Raw genomic sequence first — 25280 nt, 5'->3', positions numbered from 1 at the left:
GGGAGGGGGTGAGATAAAAGAGGACCTTAATTTTTCCTTGCTATACTTCTGTGGATTTAGAATTTTTATAAGTAAGTGTTATTTGTAACAAAAAATGAAAATCAGAAATTCATGCAATGATAAATATTACAACTCTGCCCTTCATTCAGAACTAAGAGCTGCAGGGTGTGGTCTCAGGGGCAATTTGATGCACCCACTAGAGCCCCTCACTCAATTCTCGAGATTCAGGGACCCAGACCCCAGCACTGCCTCTTGATGGCCACATGACCACATTTACAAGCTGGAGGGTTTGCTAGACCCGGAACCTGGTCTCCTGATCTCTGCCTTGGGCACTTTCCACCAGCATCCCAAGGAACAAGGGGCTCCACTTTTGTGAGGGCAGGTGGAGAGGTTTGGGACAGAGGCATGGGTGTTGGGGGAATGACATATAAGCCCGAGTCCCTCTTCGGGGGCCTCTTGCTGGATGACAGCTCCTTACGTGCATTGTCCCCACTTAGTCCTTACAAACCCTCTTGGGTGCTGTGGTTATCACCCCATTCTAAAGACTTGGAGACTGAGCCCTGCAAATGACCACACCCTTACTAAGAGCAAGGTTTGCAGATGGGCCAGTCTGCCCTTCCTGTCTGTGCTGTGGCTTCTCACCATGGGAGGGGGATGCTGATCATGACACAGGACAGAGATATCAGGGGAAGTCTTACGGGGCAGGACCGGAGTGGGGCCTCCTCTATGGAGTGCCTTAAGGACGCCGCAGGACAGGAAGCTGCAGGGCCCAATGGGAGCCCCGACCTGTAGACCCAGCGGGGCCCCGTCGCCTTGGCGAGGAGGTCTAGTGTGGTGGAGCAGATTCGGGAACCTCCCAGCCTGGGTTCAGTGGCCACTGCTGTCCCTTTCCAGCTGTGAGCACTTGGCTCCTGAGCTCTCCTTCTCTGAAGCTCGATTTCACCAATAGCATGGGGGTGACATAGCACCACCAGTGAGTGCATGGGAATTCAGGCACCTGTGCCTGTTTGGTGACTGGCAGAGGACTTGGCACCTGGTCAGGGCTCACAGGTGGCGGTTATCATTATTAGCATTATCACAGTCCTTTCCTATCCCATCAAGGACTTCAGCCTGAGTCACAACCTGCGTCACTCCCTAAGCTACAGCACAGGTGAACGATCCGCAGTTCCCCAAGGCATTGCGCCCAGCTCACACCTCAGTACTTGGAACTTGACGTCCCTCTGCCCTCTCGTCTATGTCTGTGTGACATCCCCGGCCTGAGCGACACCTTCTCTCTGGGCTACCGTGGTACAGTACCCCTTTCGCCATGCCAGGGCCTAACCATTGCTCCTCAGCGTCCCCTCCTGTCTGCTGAGCACTGTGTCCCCAGAGCCTGGCCCGCAGCCTGCAGCATGCGGTAGGGGCTGAAGCGTGGCGGAGTGAGCCCAGGAAGGTGAGAAGGGAGGGCGAAGGCGGCCTGTTGCGCGGGGGCGAGCAGGCCTGATAGGGTGCAGACGGGCGCCCCGCTGGGCCCGGCTGACAGGGTGGCCGCGGGGCCTGTGCTCACCTGAAGTTCACCATGCCTGTCTTGTCATCCAGCCGCTTGACCAGCTCCCTGAGTTGGAACCGGTTTAGGGGGACCTTGTTTTGCTGAGGAGGTAGATGGAACATGTGAATTAACGGAGCTCTCCGCTTACCTGCTCTCCAGCCCCCCCAACGCACGCACACACACACACATGTGCTTGCACACACACAGTGCCCACGGGCACTAGGGATCAGCACACCTGTATCATGGCTTTCCAGAACTTGCCCACAGGCATCTTCACCATCCCAGTAGGGTTGAAGCTCTTGAAGAAGTCCAAGACTGTGATCTTGTTCCCGTCCGCGTAGCTCTGAGAGAAGCAGGAGACACCAGGAGCAGACACTTGACCTTAGAACATCTGTAACAACTCTCCCTCCCTCCCCTGCCCCTCCCGTCACAGGGTGGCCCGGCTCCAGACCTGGCAGGCAGAGGGGGAGTGTGACAAGCAGACCCAAGAGCTTGAGTCTCAGATGTGAGAGTCACTTAAGATCAAAAGTTCTGTGCAGACTGATGCTGTGAAGGTCCCACAGCATCGAAGGAATTGGGCAGTGATAGTATTTACGTGAGTTATTTAGTTTTGAAGTTGCCTCTGCTAAGACTAGTGTAGATGGCACACTGCGGACGGTGGGTGGACTTGTGTTGGCTCAGAGTCCAGAAGACTGAACCACAGCCATGCTGTGTGATGGGCAGGACTGGCTCTCAGAATTCATTTAAGTCTCATCATTTCACACAAATGCTTCTATGGAGACGTACTGTGTTAGAGTATTTAAAATATATATTTCATTGTTTTCATTTCAAAAATATTACCCACTCATATTTTAAGGTAATTTTAGATTAGTAGAAAGAAGAAAATGAAAAATAATCCATAAATCCAATCCCACCATCCAGAGGTAACATCTTAATGTGTATCCTTTCATCTATCTGTCTGTCTGTCTATCTACCTATCATCCATCCATCCACCCATCATCTTTCTACTGTACATACTATTTTATGAAATGCACTGTAACCAATACATGTGAACACCTTTTCAATACCATTCAAATATTCTTTTTGGGGTCCTTTTTTTAGTATCTTTGCTCACCTGAATCCTTGACCTTCAAGGCCCTTCCCCAACCCTGTCTCTGCCAGGAAGCATCCCTTTCTGTTTGCTCTGTCCTACATGCCCTCTAATGTGAATTCTGATTATATTTGCTGCTTTGCCACTTATTTATTACTTATCATATGACACTTTCTATTAGCAGTTACTGTATCTGTCCCATTTCCCAAACGCAACTGTTGGCCCCTGAGGGGAGGGACTGACTGTATTTCACATTGTGTGTGTGGCTTGGTCTTGACTAGGAGGTTCCTGCTCTGTGCTGTTTTAAACAAGGGGCAGGCCCCCCACTTTGCATCAGATAACTCCATTCCTGTTCACTGAAGCATCCTGCTTCCCTTGCAAAACAGGTTTCCCCTTGGTTCCACCTGAGGTCATCTGACCTGTAAAGATACTTGATACCCCTTTGCCTTTTAGAACTTTGGGGTGACTGCCAGTGGTGGAAACACCAGGCCTGGGGCTGGTTGCTGCTCTGAGGTAATCAGACCAGAGGAGCCCTAATATCCCCTCATAGCTCTAATAGGCTCTGTTTCTTTATTTTCACTGTTACACCTGCTTCCTGTGATTGTCAGAGTCAATCTAAGACTCAAGCCAGGTTACCACTAGATATAAAGGACTTGAGGCTCCCTCTTTAGCTGAAGCCACCAAATAGCTGTCCTGACCACGGGTGTCTTGGCTTCCTTACCAGCTGCTGGAAAGAACCCGCATTTATTGGGTGCTTGTTATATGCTAGGTGTTGTTCTAAACACTTCATGTATATGATAGAATTTAATCTTCACAGCAGCTCTGCTAGGGTGTGTATATTTATTATGCCCATTTTACAGGTGAAGAGACTGAGGCACAGTGAGGGTCCTACAACAGCAAGGGGAGGAGCCTGGATGGTAGAAACCTTCCTGTTCCAAGCCCCTCCCACTTCAGTCGGTTCCCAGCGGTTCCCCTGGCCGAGTGACCTGAAATCCATAGGGAATATTCCACAGCTGATCGGAGACAGTCCTGGTCAGAGAGGATTGTTCAGGCACTTTGGGGGAGGGGAGACTCTGGGTAGCTGATTGGAGCCAAAGGACAGCTCTCTCCAGGGATCCCTGAGCGGAAAGCAGGGGCTTACCTGGATCATTTTCATGGCGTTTGACCACAGGAAGACGTTCTTCTTGACAGAGAGGCCTTGCACTGCCTTGTAGACCACGTCCAGCTGCGGGTGGATGGCATACACCCCGTCTAATAGTTTCACGAACTGCTCGGACACCATCACATTCTGAGGCAGGGAGAGAGGGGACCCATCACGGGGAGGGCACCACCATGGTGCCATCTCCCTGCCCAGACTAGTGTCCCGCCCAAGCCGGCAGAGTGCTTTGTCTTTCCAGTTTGTTCTGCAGTGCTGCTCCCAGACTGCGATGGTGCCCATGGTTTAGAGCTCCTGGTTTAACCTGTAATACATTTCCCAGGTGATTGATCAGGTGCTCTGTTTGAGCGCTGGGGGCTATGGCACACTGTCACCTCAGCTATGCCGTCAGGTGGCAAGCACACGTGTCTGCGTGTGACAGATGAGATGTAGAGACAGGGTTGTGAGACTGGTCTGGGAACCAATGCCACGACATGCCCATTTCTACACCAGTGCTGTCTTCAGAGCAGGTGCCCTGGAAGAGGACCTCTCCTTCCAGCCATCTGGGCACGGCTCAGAGTGCACTGGGAACCCCCTTATGCAAGTGCCCTGAGAGCTGGGTCACAGGCCGCAGGAGAAGACGCGTCCCGTGAAATAGCGTTTGATCGAGCCTGGCCTTCGCGGGTTTGATCCACCTGCGTCACTCCTCAGGCGTGGTTCTGAGCATCTCCTGCCTTTCCAAGAATTAAACTCATGCTTAAAGGCTGGAGACTTACTCCCTTCCCTTTGCAGATATTCTAGAGAAATTTCTAGAAGCATCTACAAGGAAGGAATTCCAACACCACTTGGAATTATGGCTGCATAGTTGATAACAGGGAAGGAAAAGGCTAATTCAGACCTTTTGGTTCTGGTAGGCTTGTTAAGTGGCAACATGATCCTAGCCCATGGGGCTCTGTGTCATCTGGAGCCTAACCAGCACCGTTTCTGACATTCCCCTCAGACACACCAAGCCAGGCCCTGGCTCCATACCAGCTCTGTGGGAGGGAAAACCAAATATCCACAAAACCTGGACCCGAGGCTGAGATTCAGAGGCAGGGCTGGGTGGGAGCTGAGGCAGCACTGTGGGGTGCGAGGTCAGAGCTGTTGAATGAGGGTGGAGGGAGGGCCTCCGAGGAGAAAGACCATGAGTACGGGAGCCTGGGGCAGGGAGGAATGGGTAAGGGGTCACAGTGGAAAGAAAGTAGGTATGTGTTTATAATGTTTTATAATCTATGGCAAACATTAAATCAAAAACATACTTGTCATTCAGTTCCAAGGAGCTTGGGTTTAAATATTCAAGATATCATCACTGAGATATTGCAAGGCATTAATATCTTAGCAAAATATTATATATGTGCGGCATTAAGAAATGTACCACTGTGCCTTTCTAGAGCTCTAGAGTAGGAGGCAGAAGCCCTGGGTTTACTCCTTGCTGTGGTTCTCACTTGCTGTGTGGACCTAGGCAAGTGACCTGACCTCTCTGTTTCAGTTTCATTATATGTAAAATGAGGAAAAGTTCTGTTATGGTTGAATTTTTTTGGTGTTCCCACCAAGAAAAAATGTTGAAGTGCTAACCCTCAGTAGCTGTGAATGTGACCTTATTTGGAAATAGGGTCTTTGCGTTAAGATGAGGCCATTAGGGTGGGCCTGCTCTGGTGTCCTTAAGAAAAGGGGACGTTTGGATACAGAGACAGACTTGCAGGCAGGGAGAATGCGAGATGAGCTGAAGGCAGAGACTGGGGGGATGCATCTACTAGCCGAGGAAGGCCAATGATTGCCAACAACTACCAGACATTAGGAGAGAGGCATAGAACAGATCCTCCCTCGTAACCCTCAGAGGGAACCAACACTGCCAACACCTTGATTTTGGACTTCTAGTTCCCATAACTGTGAGACAATAAATTTATATTGTTTAACCCACCCAGTGCATGGGACCTACCTCCCAGAGTAGGATCAAATGAGCTGGCATATATAAAATTACTTTGGGGGGAAAAAGGGTATAAAGTGATAGACAAGCATAGGATATGGTTAGTATCAGCTACCACCTTCAGGATGATTCAATCAGGAGTACCTGGCAGAGTGGAGTCACCTCCTCAGGCTTTCCTTGTCCATCAAAGGATTTTTTTTTTTAAACCCTCAAATACTTCTCTGAGTAGAGTGGGCTAAGTTATGAAATAAAAATACAAGCTGGTCTATGTTTTACTACTCAGATTCTAAAAGGCTTGTGATTCTGGAACCATCTGGGATTCAGGGCCACCCGTCAGCAAAGCTGACATAAACGATTCCATCCTGGGGTCCTCCTACCTTTTCCTGGCGTGTCCATGTCTCTGCTCTCAGGCCCCCTCTCAAGTGCTCAGGGCCTGGGTTCCTGGGATCTGGCAGATGATTTCACACTTTGCTCCTATTGACTAAATGGCTGCTCCTACTGAAAGGACCCCTGGGGCAGAGTTGTGCTCCAAAAGGAGCAATCTTTTCAGGGAGCATTTGTGTGAAGGCCTGTGAGGGATGGAGCTATTGGCAGCTGCCGACATGAGTGGCCATGGTAACTGGTGAGAGTAACTACTACTTGATTACTTACGGAAATGTCAAGGTTTTCCATCTTGGATTTGGGGTTCCTTTTGATGGCATGGATAAGTGAGCTAGCCCCTTCCATGTTTATAGGGTTCAGGTAAAGCTGTGGGAAGGGGGGCGAGACAGGAGGAGGCTGAGGTGGGAACAGGAGAGGCTGGCTCAGAGCATGGCACTCATTTCTTTCCATCAAATCACAATCTGCCTTCCACCCAGACTTCTCTGTAAGCACCTGTCTCCCTGTCCATCTGTTTGTCCAATTATCCATCTACTTGTCCATCTCATTGTTCATCCATCCACCCACCCACCCACCTGTGCATCTTACTGCTCATCCATCCATCCATCCATCCATCCATCCATCCATCCATCCAACAAACTTTTATTAGGACACCTGCCATGTGCCAGTTGCTGGGTTAAGTGCTGAGGGAGGCATAGCAGACACGAGAAGGTCTCTGTCCTCAGGTAGCTTATGCTCTAGAGGTGGACACGGGCATTTAAATAGGTAAATGGCATCAGAAGTGAGATGATGACAGTGACAAAGGTACACACTGGTATTGCAGGAGCATCCAGTACAGAGGAGGGGACACTTGAGCAAAGCCTTGCAGGAGGGATGGGGATTAGTGAGGTATAAAAAGGGGTGTGGGGTCGGGCAGGGCCAGAGGAGGGAGTAAAATGCAGCAAACATGACAAGAGCAGCAGTGCCAAGGGGCAGAGGTGTCCGGGCCATAGCAAATATCTCGTGAGCAGGAGCAGAGAGGACGGGGCCACAGAGCTGGCCAGATCACACAGGGGCTCGTGGGCTTAGCTAAGTACCCAGGGCATTATCGCAATGGTGGGAACAGCTGGGCTAACAGCTGGGAACATGGAGCCCCGTTGCTCTGCTTACCAGCTTCCTGGCTTTGCGTTAATTCCCCGACAACTGTGGACCTGTCACCTAGGGCTGCTCTGAGGAGTCAAAAAACCAACTCAAGCAAAGCATTCAAAAGAGTGCTTGGTAGACAGTAAGCAGCCACTGAATGGTAGTTATTCTTATTGCAGGCTTTCAGCTGGTGGTTTTGTGATGAGGCAGGTCAGAACTTTTCCTGAGCATCTACTGTGTCAGCTGTTTCCCAGGCTCTGGTGCATTCCAGTGCGAGAAGTCCTGCCCTCAGGGCTTAGCATCTAGAACTCTTTGCTTGCCTCACTGCCCAGGGCGAATTATTTTTCCAAGATCAGGGAAAGGAGGGCTGGGGCTGGATTATTACTCTTCAGTAATAATTCCAATGGCAAAATTGATGTGGCCTCCACCTATGAGCCAACTGAGAGCTATAAATTAATCTTTTTTCTTTCTCACTTTTAAAACATTTAAAAAAAATTAAAGTATATTTATTATACTTGGTCATTGTAGAAAAAATTTTAAAGAAGAGAGAAACAATGTTCAATTCTCCTGTATCCTAATAACCAGGAAAAACTTTTGCTGTCATTTTGTTGAGGCAGCCTTTTAGTCTTTTAAAATTCAGCTTGTCTGAACTTTCCTTGGCTTCCCTGGCCACCGAGGTGGAATCACTTGCAGACTGGATCAGCCTCTCTTCTCTGAATTATACTTGATCCCACTCTGTCCAGGCCAGAGTCTCAGCTCTCCTAGTCACTAGATGGCCATCTGGCCCGGTCTGGCCTCCAGTCACCATGTTCCCTCCACTGATCAGAATCTGACCTCCTCTTGTAACCTTAGCAGCTCTAAGGTGATTGTCCTCCCGGATGGCAGCTCCTGTTCACTGATTCCTAACTGCCATTCTTCTTCCACCAGGACCTCGACCTCTGTGGTCCCCTCAAGCCACGCCCACATCTTATGGGAGTCAGTTGCAGTGGAAAAGCCAGGTAGAGCTGACGTCTCTCTGCCTCCTGTTGGCTGTGTGGCCCAAACAAGTCACATAGCCTCAGTTTTCTCGTCTGACAAGTGGAGCTAATGGAGTCCACATTGGAGGGTTGGCCTGTGAGTAAGGAGGCAAATCACCTGATATGGGACCTGGCTCTTGGTGGGAGCCCCAGAAGGGAAGCCTCATCTTTCATCTGTTTTCCCACTTCCCAGAGCTTCTGTTATAAATTCACATCTATAAGCAAATTACTTTAAAATGAAATATGCATTCATTCACTTAATAAATATTCACTGGGTACCTACTATATGCCCAGCACTATGCGAGGTACAAGGGCTATAAATATGGGCTACAGGAAACACAGTCTTTGTTCTCATGAAGCTCTCACACTAGTTCAACACAGGCAGTCATTCAAATGAGGGTGTAAAGAGAAACTCTGGCAAATTCTACAGGAGGGGAGGGAGCATTGCAGGCTCAGGATGGGCAGAGAGAGGCCCTGGCAGGACCAGGGAGATGAAAGGAGACCCTGAGGCCTTGGGTGGGAGCAAGGGAAAGCATGGGGTAAACTGAGGTTGGGGAAGAACACAGGGCTGGGAGAACTGGATTTGAGCAGCACGTGGCCATGGCGGGGGCTATAAGCTGGAGGAAAGTAGATAGCAGGAGGTGGAAATCAGATTCATGCTCAAAGCCTGCAGGACACCCCAACAGGGGGAAGGAAGACCAGTTAGGAGATGACTACTGTCCACGCACCAGGTGAGAGAAGGGGGTGACATTCAGTTTACAGCAGAGACAGCCGAGAATATATGCACATGTGAAGCACAAGGTAGGTTTTCCCAGTGATTCTCTTCAGCAATATCCAGCCCCATCACTCTGCTGTCCCCATCCCAACATACATGGACACACACTCACACACAATGCACAGATTCGTACACGGAAGCACACCCATGGATGCGCACACGTGGATGCATGGACACACACACAGATGCACACACAAAACAGCCCATTCCTAGCCAGGTAAAGACTCTACCTTCAGAACTTTGAGGTTCTCATTGAATTCCAGTCCTCTGCTAATCTTGGTGACCCCTTCATTGCTGATGTCATTATTGCTGAGGTCTAGGTAGGTCAGGCAGCTGTTGAGTCTGAGGACATCTGCGAGGGCCGCAGCCCCGTCATTCCCAAAGCCATTCATGGAGAGATCCAGTGTCTTCAGGGTCATGTTAGACTCCGGGGGGGGGGGGGGGGGAGGAGCATTGGCATCAAGGTTGCATTCTCTCTCCTGTCGGCATCCAGACTGGGGACTCAGTGGTTCCCAGGAGAGAGATCTCTGCCAGATCTTTCCAGACCTCCCATCTGGGCTCAGAGTCTCAAGTCTCGTTCCTTTTGGGTTCTGGTCATTCCCTACCCCATAATTAAACTGCTCTCTTGAAGCACCCCAAAGATGCCATCTAGGCCAGGGAAGAGTGAATTTTCCTAGATAGAATTTATACTAAATAATAATGGGCAGCTCTGGCCGGTATTCTTAGTGGTTAGAGCACTGGCCCGCTAACCAAAGGGTGGTGGGTTCAATTCTCTGTCAAGGGCACGACCCGGGTTGCAGGTTCAATCCCTGGCCCTGGTGAGGGTGTGTGCGGGAGGCAACCAATCGATGTGTCTCTCTCACATCGATGTTTTTCTCTCTCTCCCCCTTCCTCCCTCCCTTTCACTCTCTCAGAAAAGCAATGGAAAAATATCCTGGGGTGAGGGTTAACACACAAAAAAGAAAAGAAGAACATGTATCCAGGAATTGTGGGAGGGAGACCAACAATATGAAGAGCACTTGGTGAGAGCTCAGTATACCCCGATCAGCGGTGACCACGAGGAAGAGGTTCAGGATGGCAGGGCAGGCCCTCCCCTGCACGCCCCACGCCCAGGGAGCACCTTACCCGGAGACCGTTGCTCAAGGCCACAGCTGCCTGCGAGCAGAAGTGATTCCAGCTCAGATTCAGTGACAGAAGCCCTATGTTGGAGGCTGGAGAAGGGGGGAGTCAACTTAGCGTCTTCTGCACCCTGGGGACCCACTCTCGGGGTTGGCAGACATCCACACATAAGGCTCGCTCAGTGCTCATGAAAAGTAAAACGCTGAGGTAACATTTTTTCTAGTTATTCATTTAAACCCAAAATCGTATGGTGATTTCCACTGCCGGCAACGATGAAGTAAAATAGTCATATTCATGTATTGCAGGCGGAAAGCGAATTAATATTATCTATTTGGCAAATATCATCTGGTCACAAGTGTTTTCCTATTACAATGTGGATACCCCATCACACAGCAGAATCACCTCTGAGACTTCCTAAGGAGACAGGATATGAGAAGAGCTACATGCTTGTAGCTGTTTGCCATGGCATCACCTATAAAAGTAAGGCTTGTGACTCACAGGGAGCGGGCAAAGTACACATATACCCATCTGGTGGAATGTTCTGCCAACATTAAGGCAGCCGAAGATAGCCCGGGGCAGAGGTTGATTTACACAGGGAGGGTGCGATGGGCGTGGGGCATCCCGTCAGGTGATGTGCACTTGGGGACCTGCAGGAGTGGTGGCTCCGGAATTTCTATCCTGTTCAGCCTTAGGGACACAATCCGTTGGAAGTAGTGAGGCATCAGGCTTGTCCAGATGCCAGGTTTGCATAGAAATTGCACTTTTTTTTTTTCTTTTTTTTTTAACTGAAAGATGCTTTTGCTTACATGCCGCATAGGCTTGGAGAAGCATCCTATTTAAGCACATTATCACTGTTACTTTTATTTGGGGAGGGCAGCTATGCTGAGGACACCTGATAGTTTTTAAATGGACTGTGGACTGATCATGTCTCTCTTGGGTCAACCAGCAGCATGTATTTTCAGTAAAGTGCACAACACTTTATATTATTTGGAGAACAAGCTTTCTCCCCTTTCTCTCTCTCATTCTGTTTACCCTGTCCCCTTCCTCTGTCAATTCCCTCCCTTGCGTGCCTGCCTCTCTTAAATGGCCACAAGATTTAAACGTTAGTTCTGTTCTCACCACTCTCGCTGTGTGACCTTGGGCAGGTTACTTACCCTTCCCTGACCTCTGTTTTCTATTGGTAAATGGAGATGTTAGCCCGTGTGCGAGGGTTGTTGTGAGGATTGATGTAAAATGCCTAGTGTATGCTTGTCACGTGGTAATCACCTAATAGTTGGTAGCTTTAGTAATAATGATTTTGAAAGCTGCACATACAGTATGATGGTTACTATTTAAAACAGAATGTTGTCTCACTTATTTTGTTTTAAAAATTAAAAGTTTAAAAATGTTTGAAAATAAGTTTTCAAATGGAGACTTGGACTGCCCAACAATTCTTTTACACTTTATTCCTCCCTAAGTGCTAGTTCATACCTTCTCCCCCTCCTCTAATCTGTGGGCCTGTACCCCACTCTCAGCGGGAGATCTCGCCTCATATTCAGGGGGCAGTGAGATGGGAGAGCTCCCCCCACATCACCGGCCTACACGCACCTGCACCCCCTCTTGGCTCCTCCGTTTCAGTGAATGAAAGGTCCCTGTGCCCTCTGAGGCGACCCCTCCATTTTTGTTCCAGATGCCACTGCCTCCAGCCTTTTCAAGGACTTCGCTCCTATAACTATCTCCTCTTTCTGCGCCATCAGTTTCCTCTTCTTTCCCTCTCTCGGCATCTTCCGTCCTTAAAAACCTTCCTGTCCTCCCTGTCACCCTGCCTTTCTCTTCCAGCCTTGTCTCGGCCGAGCTTCTGGAGTTGCCCATGTTGCCGGTTCCACTTCTCTGCGTCCCATTTTCACTCAGGCCACTCAGTCCGCGGCAGCCGGATTTCCATACATGCTCGCCCACGTCACTAACACAGAACTTGTCAAGGTTGCCAATTATCTCCATGTCACCAAGTGCTGCGGTCACTTTTCTGTACTCATCTGATTTGGCTTCTAAGCAGCACTTGACCCAACTGACCACTTTCCCTTTCTTGAAATTCTCCCCGCTGGCTCGTGAAATCCTCACCTTCCCCCTGTTCGCCCCACCACTCCCTCGCAGGCTCTTCCTCCCCCTCTGTGCCACCTAAAAATGTTGGCGTGACCTGGGAATCAGTACCACCCAACTGCTCAACTCCATGTACACTCCTTGCCGGGAAGGTTTCACCTTGCCCCATGGTTTTAAGTACATCTATGTGCTGTTGACGACCAAATGTATTTGTCCAGTCCTGACCGAGCTCTAAACTCATATAGCAAACTGCCTACCTGACATCCCCAAGGATGTGTTGAACGGGCATTGCCAACATCACATGGCCCACATGGAAATCTTGCCTCCTAACTCTTGCCTCTCTATACCTGTGGCTCCCTGAGTTTTCCCCGTCTAACTCAACGACACCGCCATGCAACCAGTACCTGAAGCGAAAAGCCATGAGTCTTTCTCTTTCCTTCATTCTTCGAGTCAACAAGCTCTTTTGGCTTTACTTCCAAGATACACTCTGCTCCATCACCATCCACTCCCGTGGCCCAACCTATTATCCTGTCTTGCCTAGGTGGCCACATGGGCCTCCTAATCTGCCTCCCTCCTTCCATTCTTGTTCTACTCAGTTGCATTCTTCATACAGAAGTTCTAAAACTACAAATCAAACCGTTCACGTCATCCCCCACGTTCACGTCCTTCAACAACTTCTCGCCACATGCAGAATAAAATCCAGACTTCGTGCATGTCCAAGTCCCCAGAGACTGACAGGAGTGGCTGCAGGTCACCTCAGTGACCTCTCGTCTTTCCATTCTCCTCTCCTGTCCACTCTGCTCCAGCCACACTGCCCCCCTCTCCCCATATTCCTCAGGCATGACAAGCTTTATTCTTTCTGCCAGGAATGCTGAGCTTCCAGAACCTAGCACGGCTGTTTCGTCAATCTTTTCAGGTCTCAACAGAAAGCCACCTTCCCTGTGGGGCTTTCTCTCACCACCCCACCTAAATTGGCACCCTCCATTCCCACCACTAAGAGTGTCCTCCCTTTGTCTACTCATTTCCCCAGGGATGCACATTTAGGAGCTTTCTATTTTTTTTTCTTTTATAACAAGTTTGCAATGAACCTCCTTAGATTTGTGTGTCTGTGTATGTGTGTGTGAGCTTCTCTGAGACATGTAGAGGTGAATTGCTGCATCCTAGAATACATGCATTTTCAATTTTACTAAATATTGTCAAATTCCTCTCCAAAGTGCCTTTACCTGGCAGCTTCTGAGTGTTCTTATTTCTCCCCGTGTTCACTGCACTGTATATTGTCTGACTTGAAAATTCTGCAGCTTTGGTAGGTGACAAGGGGGCATCTTTCTGTTGTTTTATTAATGGCATTTCTCTAGTTACCAAAGAGGCTAGGCACTTGGCTTTCTTTTTTCACTGACCACATGCCTTGACCACTCTTTCAGTTTTTTGGTGTTTTTTGGAGTGTTTATCATCATCTAATTGATCTCTAGGATCTTTTATCAACATTCTGAACACTAATCTTTTATATTCTACAAATGTTGCAAATATCTACCCCCGACTGCTGCTTGTCTTTTAACATTGCCCACAATGTCTTTTATCATCTCCAGTTTTAAACCTATTGTCAAGTATATGTGGATCACTTTTGTTACGGTTTATACTCACTGTGCGTATATAATAACTGTTAGCCTCCTCGAGGTCAGCAAATTATCTCTCTAGATGTTCTTCTGATCATTTTAAAGTTTTACTTCCCACATTTACAATGTATTTCAGGTGTGGCCTACATCACTTCTATAATTAGAACACTTAATAACAATAAAACCTGGAGGTGCAGCTCTTATAAGAGACTGTTAGCCAAGTCCCTCTCCTCTGCTGGCCCCCTCCCTCCATGGGGACTCACCCAGCATGTGTCCCAGGAGCTCCCCTCCCTTATCAGAGAATTGGTTGTGACTGAGATCCATTTCCTTAATTCGGTAATTGACCTAGAGATAAAAAACAGTGGAGAAAGAGGCCTGTGTGTCTTCTATGGGACTGCAAACACCTCCTGTATCTTGGGTCATTGTGATAGAGGCTCACGCACACCCAAAATTAGGCGGACAGGGGTCTTACACTGAAGACAATTTCTTGTTCAATTCCTGTTTGACTGTTGATGACACCTGGGAGAGTTTATTGATAACCAAACAGCTCTATCGCTTGCTGTAGCTTTTGCCAGAATCGGCAGAGTCCAAACACTCACCAACTCTCTAAACCATGCAAGCGGCCTCATTTCCCTATACCCAGAGGCACCCTAGGTCCCCCGGATCTCCAGGGACATCTCCAACAGGGCTGGGCTGTACCCACCCCCTGCTTCTTACCGACAGGGCCTGGCACAGCAGCTCTGCAGATTCATCCTTAAAGTTATTTCCTGCAATGAAGGGGGGCGTTAGCAGTGCCCTCCAGGCTAGCGCTCCTGTACCCTCCCATAGCCTCACTCTGCCAGGCCCTTCCCTTGGAACAGTTAGATGTAGAATAGGTGGCAAGCACTTAAAGCAAAAATACGGACACAGAAGAAAACAGGAGAAAAAAGAGCAACTATTTACCATCCCCTTTAAGGTTTCCTTCCTGCTCCGCCGTGACTGTCCGGGGAGCTCCGGGAGCTAGTACACTATATATACCCTGTGCATTACTGGCAGCATCAGCCCCTAGCCGAGGGCCTACAGTCTGCAACATTGTAAGAAATGCTGATGTAGTGTAAGCAGCGGAGACAGGCCAGGAGGGGGCAAGCGAGGCCCTTGCCTTTGCCTGCAAAATCTAGGGGGTGCTGAAAAGCTCAGTAATCTCAATGAAAAATATCTTAGCATTAAAAAAAAAATCAAAACCAATGCAAAAGGGCCTATGATGAACAAAATTTAAAAATTTTAAATAAGGGCAGGATCTGACCCTGCACTTCTATAGCTAAGCCTCACTCACCTCACCCCAATCTGTCCCTTTTGGATCATGTTTTTTATTTAAAGTGTTGATATTTTGTTCATCGCAGGTTATTTTTGTATCAATTTTGACTTTAAAAAATATTGCATCAAGATATTATTTACTTAGTTCTGAGCTTTTTGGAGCCCCTTAAATTGTGCGACTGAGGTGAGTGCCTCCCTTATCTTACCCTAGTCCCTGCTCTGCTAAGCAATCTAAAAGATTTCTGGGAAATAAATGACACAGAGGCTCATCCCCAAATTTCTCCTTTGACCCTTTAATAATCTTTGTATCTCTAGCACCTAAATAATGCTTGGCACATAACAGGTACTCAATAAATGCTTACTGAATGAATGAATGAATAAATACATCCACCGAAATACAAATACTTCTTTGGCTGTGTCTGGTACTGGGGCAATAAAATGACATAAAGAGCTAGTCAATGTATAAAGTTAGGTAATTTTAGAATTTAGCAATTCAAGGAAACGCAGCAGCTATAATTTGTTCAAATACTGTTGCTCACCGGTTCTCTTCTCCTTCTGGAATTCTTATTAGCTATATTGGGCCCATTCATTCTTTTATATCCTCTTATCTTTTATATTCTCTATATTGTTATCTCGTATACTATAATGATAGGTAAAATATCCTTTTACCTCTCTTCCAGGTCACTAATTTTATTCACCTATATCTAATTTGCTGTTGAATTTATCCACTGAGTCTTTAATTTCAATGATTATATATATTTTATATATATTATTATATTAATATCTATTTCTAGAAATTCTATTTTGGGGGAGATCTTCTAAAAAAATAGTGATTTGTTCTTGCATGTTTTTATTTTTTGTTTTCTTAATCATATTAAACATAGTTTATAGTTGGGTGCAAGATATCTGCTTGCTGTTTCACTTAATTAATAATGCTCCTATGCTGTTTAGAGGATAAGTTATATGGTCACTCAATGTACAGTATATATCTGATAATTATATTTCTGAAGTTACCAGCATAGGATCACTTTGTATGTTAATTTCTTGCCTTGGGGATTCCAGGACCCTGCAGGTGGCATACATTCAAACTACAAACCTGAGGGAGGGCAGGTCTGTGGGTACCAGAATTCTCAATTGACTTTTTGTTTTCTGTGAGATGGACAATAAATTAACTAAAAATAGGTATACAATAGGGGGTCAGGTAGCAATAAATGCCATTAAGGAAACCCAAGCAGGGAAACTGGATAGAGAGTAATGGTAATGGAGAGGGGCTGCTTCCACCAGGCGGTCGGAGTAGTCCCCCAAGGAGATGACATCTGAGCAGAGACGTGAATGAAGTGAGAGAACGAGTCTTGAGAGAGCGAGCCTTGCAGAGATATCTGGGGGCAGAGACTTCAAGGCAGAGGTAGGAATGTTGCAAAGTGAATCATAAGTGGATTGCCCAGGGAAGCCCGGGAGGCAGTGTGGCCGTGGAGGGGGGCAAGGATGACTGGAAGGGCTTAGCAGGGTGTAGACATAGTGTTCTGGTCTCTGGAATCAGAAAGGCCTGGTCTGGCTCAGTTCATCTTGGGTTCTCCCTGCCCTTCCCCCCTTCTCTTTCGTTTCCAATGTCCTCTCCCTTCTCTTCCGTGGGCTCACCTGATAGCTGAAGTTTTAAGAGTGAAGAGGAATTTCTGTGGAGAAACTCTGAGATGATTTTTGCCCCCTGGAAGCCAAGAGCATTGTCGGAAATATTCTAGAAGGCAAGATAACAGTTAAGTATGTACAAATCCCAATAAAGGGCCCTCGTTAATAGAAGATGTGAGAGTGGGGCTGACTGGAGGCCTATACTAAGGGCGTAGGTCCCGGTGGGGAGAGGGGTCCTGGGCTGGAAGGAGGGGAAGAATTAGCAGGTTCAAAGGAGGGGATAGGCGCCTGGCTTTTCCAATGCCTTGCTGTGGGGCCCTCCGGCTGGTCTTAGCGTCTTCTGAAGTCATCTTCAGTGTCGCCCTATTTCCCCAATTTAGCTCTGATACTGTAGATAAGCACATAACAACTTTTTTGAAACCCAAGTCAGCTATACTGAAGTGTTTGGCATAAAACAATTGAAAAATGAGTTTAGAGCAAGTCATCACTTGTAAATACCATTCACTGATTCATGAAGCATGAATGGCTGTGCTGGGAAGAGCTAGGGGGATAAATGCACAGTCCTTTCAGGCTAGTGGGAGGGACTTTATATAAATCCACTACTATGATCTTCATTTTTTCATTTTTTTATTGTGGTAAAATAGATATAATACAGTGTTCACCATCATAACCATTTTAAGTGTACAGTTCAGTGGTCTTTAGTATATTCATATTGTTATACGACTATCACTATCATCTATCTCCAGGCACATTGTAGTTTATGAAATTATTTCACATCTTTATTTTTTTAAATTTTACTTTAAGACAACTACACAGACGTAAGTTAATCTATTTTAGGGGTTTCAAGGTCCAAACAGAAATGGTTTCTTAGGGTTTCCTACAACCACCAGGAACACAGTCCCCCTGGCCAGCCTCTGATGTGTGGCTCTCCTCTGAGGAGTCACTTGTAGAGGAGAGAGGCCCCCAGACTGGCTGCAGAAAGCCTGGAGCTGGCCTGGGCTCAGGCAGGGGCCTCGGGCTTGTCGGCAGTGGGCTCTGAGCCCCCGGGTGTGGTGGTGGGGACCAGCAGGGGAGACACAGTACCATCTCCTGGAGGTAGTAGTTCTCTTGCAGCATCTCCACCAGGCTCTGGATGCCCTCCTCCATGATACTGTTGTCTGCCAGCTCCAGGGTGGCCACAGCCGTGTTGGACTTCAGCCACAAGGGGCGGGCGAGAGAGACAGAGGTGGTTGGCGACCTAGGCAGTTCCCTGACCTTGCCCAGCACCTTTCCCCATCTCTTGAACGTCCCAGCCATGCCAAAGGGTATGTGAGATACAGACTAGCAATTTTGGAGGAGTAGACAGGAATAGGGGAACAGTGCAGGAGATGAGCCATCCCACTGATGGCTGGGACAATACAGGGGGGCAAAGGAGGTTTACAGCTGTGGGTACCCGAAACACAGTTTATTCTTGTATAATTATTTATTAATTATTGGATTGTCTATTTGTATTGCAACTGTAAGCCTACTTTTGTCCACCTCTCTATGCTTGTATTTTATATTCACAATGGGCAATATGCTCATTCTGGGCATCTCCACCAAGAGGGACTCTGCACGGGAATTTAGAAGAACATTAAAACAAAGCCCTGAAAAGTAAGAGGTCCAGGATGAGCAGAACATAGTTTAATTATTTATTTAGCCTTGAGGAGAGAGGCCTGTGACCTACTCAAGATTAAGGAGAATTCGATACACTTAATAAGAGTATTTAAGCAGAAGGCTTTAAGCATAAAGCGTTTGCTGCGCCTGCTTTCCTCAGAAGCCTTTCTTCTAGTTTAGGATTAAGGCATGTCTGGTATCCTCTTCTATTTTTCATTTTATTTTATTTTAAAAAAATATATATCTTTACTGATTTTAGAGAGAGGAAGGGAGAGGGAAAGAGAGAGAGAGAAACATCAATGGTAAGAGAGTCATTGGTCAGCTGCCTCCTGCACGCCCCCGACTGGGGATCGAGCCCGCAACCCAAGCATGTGCCCTGACCGGGAATCGAACCGGGATCTCCTGGATCCTAGGTAGAGGGCTCAACCACTGAGCCACGCCAGCCGGGTTCTGTTCCCCTCTTTCAGTTAGGATGTTGCCTTGGTCTATTTGGAAGGAGTTGGACTTAAATCTTAAATAAATATCTATATCCAAGCTAGTCTGCGTTGCCATGGGGAGAAAATGACTGGCGTTGAAGCATGAGGGGCTGGGGCTAGCTCTAACCAGAACTTGTATTCTTCCCTCCCCCACTATGTTCCCAGTGTGGAAAAGCAGACACACCTTTGGCTGTGAGCATTTTCAGAGCCCACCAAGCAGTGAGAGTGGTGGGCAGTAAGGAGCTCTAGCTCCAGCAAAAGGGAGAATGTGCTGGTGCGAGTTGTGCCGTGTGGACGGTCCACCCAGGGCTTTCCTGAAACGTCTTTCGGTCTCAGCGCTCCGGGATGGGTGCAATCCCGTTGTGCTCCAAGTTAAGGGAGACAGCTCAGGTGGCCTCCTAGTTTAGGTGTCACTGAGCAGTGGCTAGAAACAGGTCAAAGGACCACTTCCAGAGTCACTCTGGGGACCGGTGCAGCGTGTGGTCCCCAGAATCCACTGAATCCATCCACATTCATGTCACACGGGCGAGTCTGTACTGGTCACCCTCTGTGCTGAGTGTTGGGGAAACAAGGCGAACAGCGAACATCGCTGCTCTCCGGGGCCCACACTGCACCAAGTGCCAGGCAGGGAGCTAGGCGGTTGAGGAACAGAAGTGAAGAAGCATAAGTATGAGCCCTACTATCAGGACACCTTTATCTGCACCAGGTAAACACAGCATGTGGAAAGTTAAACAGTACAAAAGATAAATGAGCGATACAGGGAATCAAGGAAGAAAACAGGAATTGCTGTCACTATGAAACACGTGGTCCAAGTCCCGAGGGGCTGTCATTATTACCCTTTCCGCCCCCCATGACACTCGGGAGGTAATGGTGCACCCCGAACACTCCATTAATCAGTCTCAGTGCTCAATAAATCTCAAGATGGCTTTGTTCTTTCTCTGCTCTTCCCTTCCTTCCCTCCCCCTCCCCAGAAAGTAGCACAATCTCACATTTTATGTAACTTCTTAATGGGCATGAACTAAAATGCAAATGCTGTTATATTTCCAAAAATGAGAGTGCTTTTTCTTTTTTTAATTGAACTTTCCCTTTGCTGTTCTAAGTGGACAAACAATGTATTGCTCACAGTTGTTAAATTTTCTGTTTTCCTGGGATGGGAATCAGTTCTGTATATAATCAATTAGAATTATATAAAGCTATGAGGAACTCAAGGTCAAGTTCTTGTTCGCTCATGCCGAGCCGAGAGAGAACATTATTCCTATGGGAAAACACGATCCACTCTACCGTGTGATCCTTAAGAACCACAGCGCTGCAAAAGGCAGACAGGGAATGGCTGGCTCAGTAGTGAACCCATTTATAGCAAAGGTGAGCTTTGGAATTGAGACCCAGGATGACATTTTGTATTGTGCTCTCGAGTTAGCACCCAGCTCAGCCACTTTTCCAGGGCCTGTGGGCTGGTGCCTTTGCTTCCTGAGGAGGAAAGAACATAAACTTCCAAGGCTCAGGTCTCTAGCAGCCTCCTTCCCAGGACCTAATGGGGAGTCCATGCCTGTTGGGGAAACTGGCATTCAAGCAGAGCCTGTGGCAGGGTGTGCATAAAGGATGCAATGTAGGGTCCCATGGGGGTCTCTCTGACTCTTGGGCCCACCACCCTGTCAACCCCCCACCTCTGCCAGGCTTCATGTGCCTCCACTTGCATGCTCACCACCAGGGCGATAGCAATGGCCTTGGTACCCTTGGGGCCCAGCCCGTGGTGGCTGAGGTTCAGGTAGGACTCCTCCATGTTCCGGAGGAAGTAGGAGACGGGCACTACGCCCACCAGTTTGCAGGCCTCCATGTACAGCTCCCTTTGTCCGGTGGTGAAAAATTTCTCCGTATCTGCAGAAAAAGGTGCAAATGGATGAAGTGGGGGTTCTCTTCTGCCTTTGCCTTATCTCTCCTCTAACCCCAGGCCATAATCACTTCTGAGGATCTGCCCCTATGGGTGTAAGCTTCAGAGGGCAACTCCGATTGGGAAGTCAGTCACCGGTGTGGAGGGAGACTCTAAGTCCAGAAAGCCTCATGTGGGTGTCTCCCTTTGGGGAAGACATAAGGCTCCTGGATTTAGGCCCCAAGCTTTCCTAAGAGAAGGAGCCCCACCCCCAAGCGTCCTGGGTTGGCCGCATCAGTGACTGATCACCAAGGGTGCGTGAAGGCCTAGGGCTCCTGCTCATCTTGGAACAGCTCTGAAAAGCCAAGCAGAAAAAGGCTGGTGATCTGTGGTGGCTGTGAAGGGAGTCTCCATTTCAGTTTTAGTTTTGCTACCGCTGTTAAAATGTGAGCCATAACTAAAGTATTACTGAAGATTTAGAGAAGGACCAGCTTAAAAAGCCCGAGTAGGGCAGCATGGGCTTCCCAAGGTGGCAAATCCGGGCAAGATGGAGACACCCCCAAATCAGCCAGAAACAAAAGAACTTGCATGGGAGTGGGCTTTCCTCTTTTGCAGACTTGCATGTCATTTTTCCTCCAAAAAGGACTGTCACCCCTGCTTTACCAAGGACAAAGCTAGCCCCAAATTACACACAGCTGATCAGTGCTAAAGCCAGCTGACAGAATTAGGCCTTCATGTCTCCATTCCAACCTCTTGGAGCCTTTGTTCTGTAGGCTTTAGACCAGCCTGGCTCGTGGGCAGTGGGCAGTGGGCCTGCCTGGATTCCGGATGCCCCCACAGCTGTGTCCTCATTAGGCAGAGCCTGCTGATGGCAAGACTTCCTGGGGCCAGCTGGGGTCTAAGCCTGCATCTGTGTTTCCTCGGATCCCAGGGCCTTTGGCCAACCCACCACAACCATTTCTAAGGCGGACAATGAGAGCTTTGTTGGCAACAGGACAACGGCTTGACAAGGAAGTTGATTCTGCAGGGGCAGCTACACATTGGCCTTATCTCTGCGATGGTTGTAGAGCTGGGTTTCTCAACCTTGGCACTGCTGATTGACACTTGGTGTTGGGTGAGTCTCTGCTGTGAGGGGCTGTTCTGTGCAGCGTAGGAGATTTGCAGAATTTCTGGCCCCTGCCCATGAGATGCCAGTAGCATCCCCCACCCCAGTTTGCCAAATGCCCCCTGGGGTGCAAACTCACCTCTCTCCCTCTTTCGTAGCCTCACACCATCTTGCTATTCCCACCCAGGCTCATGTCTGAGGCTGTCCCTGGAAGCCATTCCTGCCCCAGTCCCAGCATCTCAGCACCAGCTGCAGGGGCACCAGGAGTGGAGCCGCTGAGCCCTGAGTTTCTGTCTCAGCACAGAGTTGGCACCAAATTTAATCATTAGAGGTTCTCATTTGCCAAAGCATCATAGGTAACCCCCAGCTTTGTCCTTGGCACTAACCCTGCTCTCTTTGATTCTGCTGAGTCCTTCTAGCTGTATTCACTGTGGTTGTATTTTAGAGGCAGCTTGTAACACTGTTACCAGTTGTGGGGTGGGGGTGGGGGGGTGAGGAGGGGAATGAGAAGCTGGAGTCCTGCTTCTTCCAACCAGGTAAAATTCAGCGTTGAAAGCAACAGATTTGAAGTGAAAAAGAAGCCCGACAAAGAGCAACAAGATGCCCAGGGGTTGGCAGGGAGGGGGTCTGTGTGCAGGGTGAGTTGTATGTTGACCGGGGTGGGGGTTATGAACTGACTGTGTGGAGAACTTGATGGCTGAAATTGGCAGAACAGCCTCCCCTGCATCTCTGCTGCCTCTGATCCCTGCCCACCACCCAGCCGTCAGAACACAGGAGAGGGAGTCACTGGGCTAGCCTCCGCCTGGGAAGTTTGAGGCTGGCCCCTCAGGTAGGGCCAGCGCTAGCCTCGCCTTGCTTCACGAGCGTTCTCTGCAGCACTTACTGCTGGGAGGGGAGGGAGGAGGTGCTGTCTGCTGCAACGGAGTCTTTGCTGCAGCTCACAGCCCCCCTCCTTCACCCCCCATACCCATGCACTTGGGTGTGTCCTGGGGCTCTCAAGTAGGGGAACAAGAACTCTAATGTGGGTAAAGACACCAGTATGCAGGTTGGGCCGCGAACACTCCAGGGGCCCCTGGAATGTGGATGCTGGAGGCTGATTGGCAGTGTGGGGTGAACTTGGGATCAGCAAATATTGGTAAGCTCTCCGTGGCCTTGGGCAACTCACACAACCTCTTTAAGCCTCAGTTTCCTCCTCTGTCAAGGCAGGTAGTAATGCCCACCTCCTGGGACTGTGGCAAAGGTGACACAAGATGCCACATGTGGAAACATTTGGAGCATCAGAAATCCCTGTTTATTTACAGGTTCAGCACTCAACAGGCTGATGTGACCACTCTGCTCACAAGCCAGGCCCCAAGTGTGGGGCTGCTGCAGCTGCTGCCACCAGCCTCCTGGAGGACGTGGCACAAAAGTGAGCACATGCCTTCTGCCACCTTCCTCCTGTAGGACCCCCCCTCCCCCCCCCGCAGAGTCATGGCCCTGGGGAAACCAGATCTCTCCCACTTCTAAGGAAGGAGGCAAACTGCCCCCTCGCCATCCAAATGCCCACTCTCACCTTCGATCTCGAGGTCTGTTTCTGAACTCTCCCGGGGGGGTTTATCTTTATCGACGACTGGGGGGGCTTCGGCCTCACAGTAGAGCATTTCATCACTGCTCTGTGATGCTGGCTGGGTTTCAGTGTCCTCTGGAAGGAAAACACGTCCCTTTGATTTTGGAAATGAAACCCGCAGCCTTTCAGGTGGAGCCACCACCAGCTTCCCTCCACCTCTGTTCCCTTCCTCTGCCTCCCAGGTCCTGGCTGCAGCCTTTGCCCCCCCCCCCCCAAGCTTCACATGGCTCAAGATGCCAGGGGACTCCATTCTGCAAGCCCTCCCTCCCTGACACTGCTGCTTCCAGACCCAATCATCTGTGGGGGCTTGTGCTACCCTCTTGTGTTCTCTGGAGACTTGCTGCCCTATTTCTTGTTTGAGGCCTAACTTGGACATTGGCTTCTTGCTCCCTCTTTTCTTTCTTACTGGTTTGGGTGGGGTTCAGGGTTGCTTTACTCTTTTCGGGAAAGGATGTGTCATTGGCAGGCACAAGCGATGCTGAAGGCAAGGGGCAGGGTAGGAAACTTGGACAAATGTAAAAGAAACCGGAACAGGAGCAGTCCCAAGAATCAAGAGGGTAACTGGATTCTTCCAACCCAACCTCTATTCTATGACCATGGGGAAGGAATGGCTTGCAAAATCTCCCTGGGGTTGAAATTCATTGCTGTGATTAAATACACTTGTCCTGAGCTCCTCTCACTTGCTAGATACGGCTTTTCTGCCACTGGGCCACTATCTGGGACCGGCTGTGGGTTCCTGAAAGCCACACACAAATGCCCAGAGCTTGTCCTCTTACACCAGTAGGAAGCAGTGCTTTGGGGAAGTCAGGCTTCACTGCCAGGTGGCCAGTCAGAACTTAGCCAACCTATTCCTTGGGTGGGCTGAACATTTGTGGCAGCCCACCCAAGTTTTGACCACCCAGGTTCTAAGATGGGGGTTCCTAATGAGTCTACACAGGTCTGTATCTTTCTTGGTATTTATCCATAGACCCAAGCCCCAACATTTATTTCCCAGCCTGTAAGGTAAGATCTGTGTGATAAGGGGGTGAAGCAGCTAATGGCCTGGTAGTTAGAAGACATACAGCAGCTTAGCTAGAAAATTTAGCTATCAAGAAGTGATGACTTTTTGAGTCTTAATTTCCTCATTAGTCAAACAATTTTAGAATTCCACCCAAGCAGTGGAATGCTGGTAAATGTTTAACTGGCTCTCCAGAAAAAAATCCTGATGTGTAGTGATAGCCAATCCCAGTGGTGTAAATATTCCCAACACGGGTGACTTCAAACTACCAACATGAAATTGACCAGCTCAAAAAATGAAATTTAAAGTCAGCTAGAACTGGTAGGAGCCAATTCCAGCACAACATACATTCAACTCTCTCACTCCCTGCTTGAAAAGTCCTGAAGCCAAGTAAATATAACAGGCCATCCCAAGTATAGAGGGTCCCAAGTGAGAAGGGCACTGGGTTTTCTGGGTCCCTGTGATCATTGGGTGTTATACTGAGGCAGCCTGGAAGGGCCTGAGTGGTGAGAAATGGGATGCCTTTTCACCTGTCGTCTCAGACTCAAGAAGTTCGTCATTGTCCATGGTGCCAGAGCCCTCTCGGGGGCCAGCTTCTTGCCACCTTTCTGTTGCCAGGTTCTTGCCACCTTTCTGCTGCTTCCCTAAGAAGTACACCTGTCCATTCACCTGTTTCAAACTTTGTGCACTCTGCCCTCACATAGACAAATCCTGGGGAGGGGTGTGTGTGTAGTTATCCTTCTACCCCAGTAAGCCCTGGGGAGAGTGGGCTTTGGTGGGAATTGGACATGTATAGATTTGACCCCAACTCTGGGAGACGTAGCTACTTTCCAGAATCATCAGGGAGAGTGGTACAG

The 25280-nt window shown here is 48.7% G+C and overlaps 1 protein-coding gene across 1 annotated transcript; it reads right to left on the bottom strand.

The window, feature by feature from the left end:
• Positions 1–1542: 1542 nt before the first annotated feature.
• On the bottom strand, positions 1543–24990 carry LRRC74A (leucine rich repeat containing 74A; the record flags this gene model as incomplete). The annotated part of the gene is made up of 13 exons (XM_081127552.1): positions 1543–1629; positions 1764–1871; positions 3760–3906; positions 6371–6466; positions 9241–9435; positions 10136–10221; positions 14082–14163; positions 14536–14585; positions 16750–16846; positions 17821–17928; positions 20551–20723; positions 23373–23501; positions 24954–24990. 13 exons carry the CDS (start codon positions 24988–24990, stop codon positions 1543–1545), a joined length of 1395 nt encoding a protein of 464 aa, XP_080983678.1.
• Between the last annotated feature and the right edge of the window lie 290 nt (positions 24991–25280).

The sequence above is a fragment of the Miniopterus schreibersii genome (assembly GCF_964146895.1).
Source record: "Miniopterus schreibersii genome assembly, chromosome: 1".
NCBI classification, from domain to species: domain Eukaryota; kingdom Metazoa; phylum Chordata; class Mammalia; order Chiroptera; family Miniopteridae; genus Miniopterus; species Miniopterus schreibersii.
This window is presented reverse-complemented; position numbering and strand designations above follow the sequence as displayed.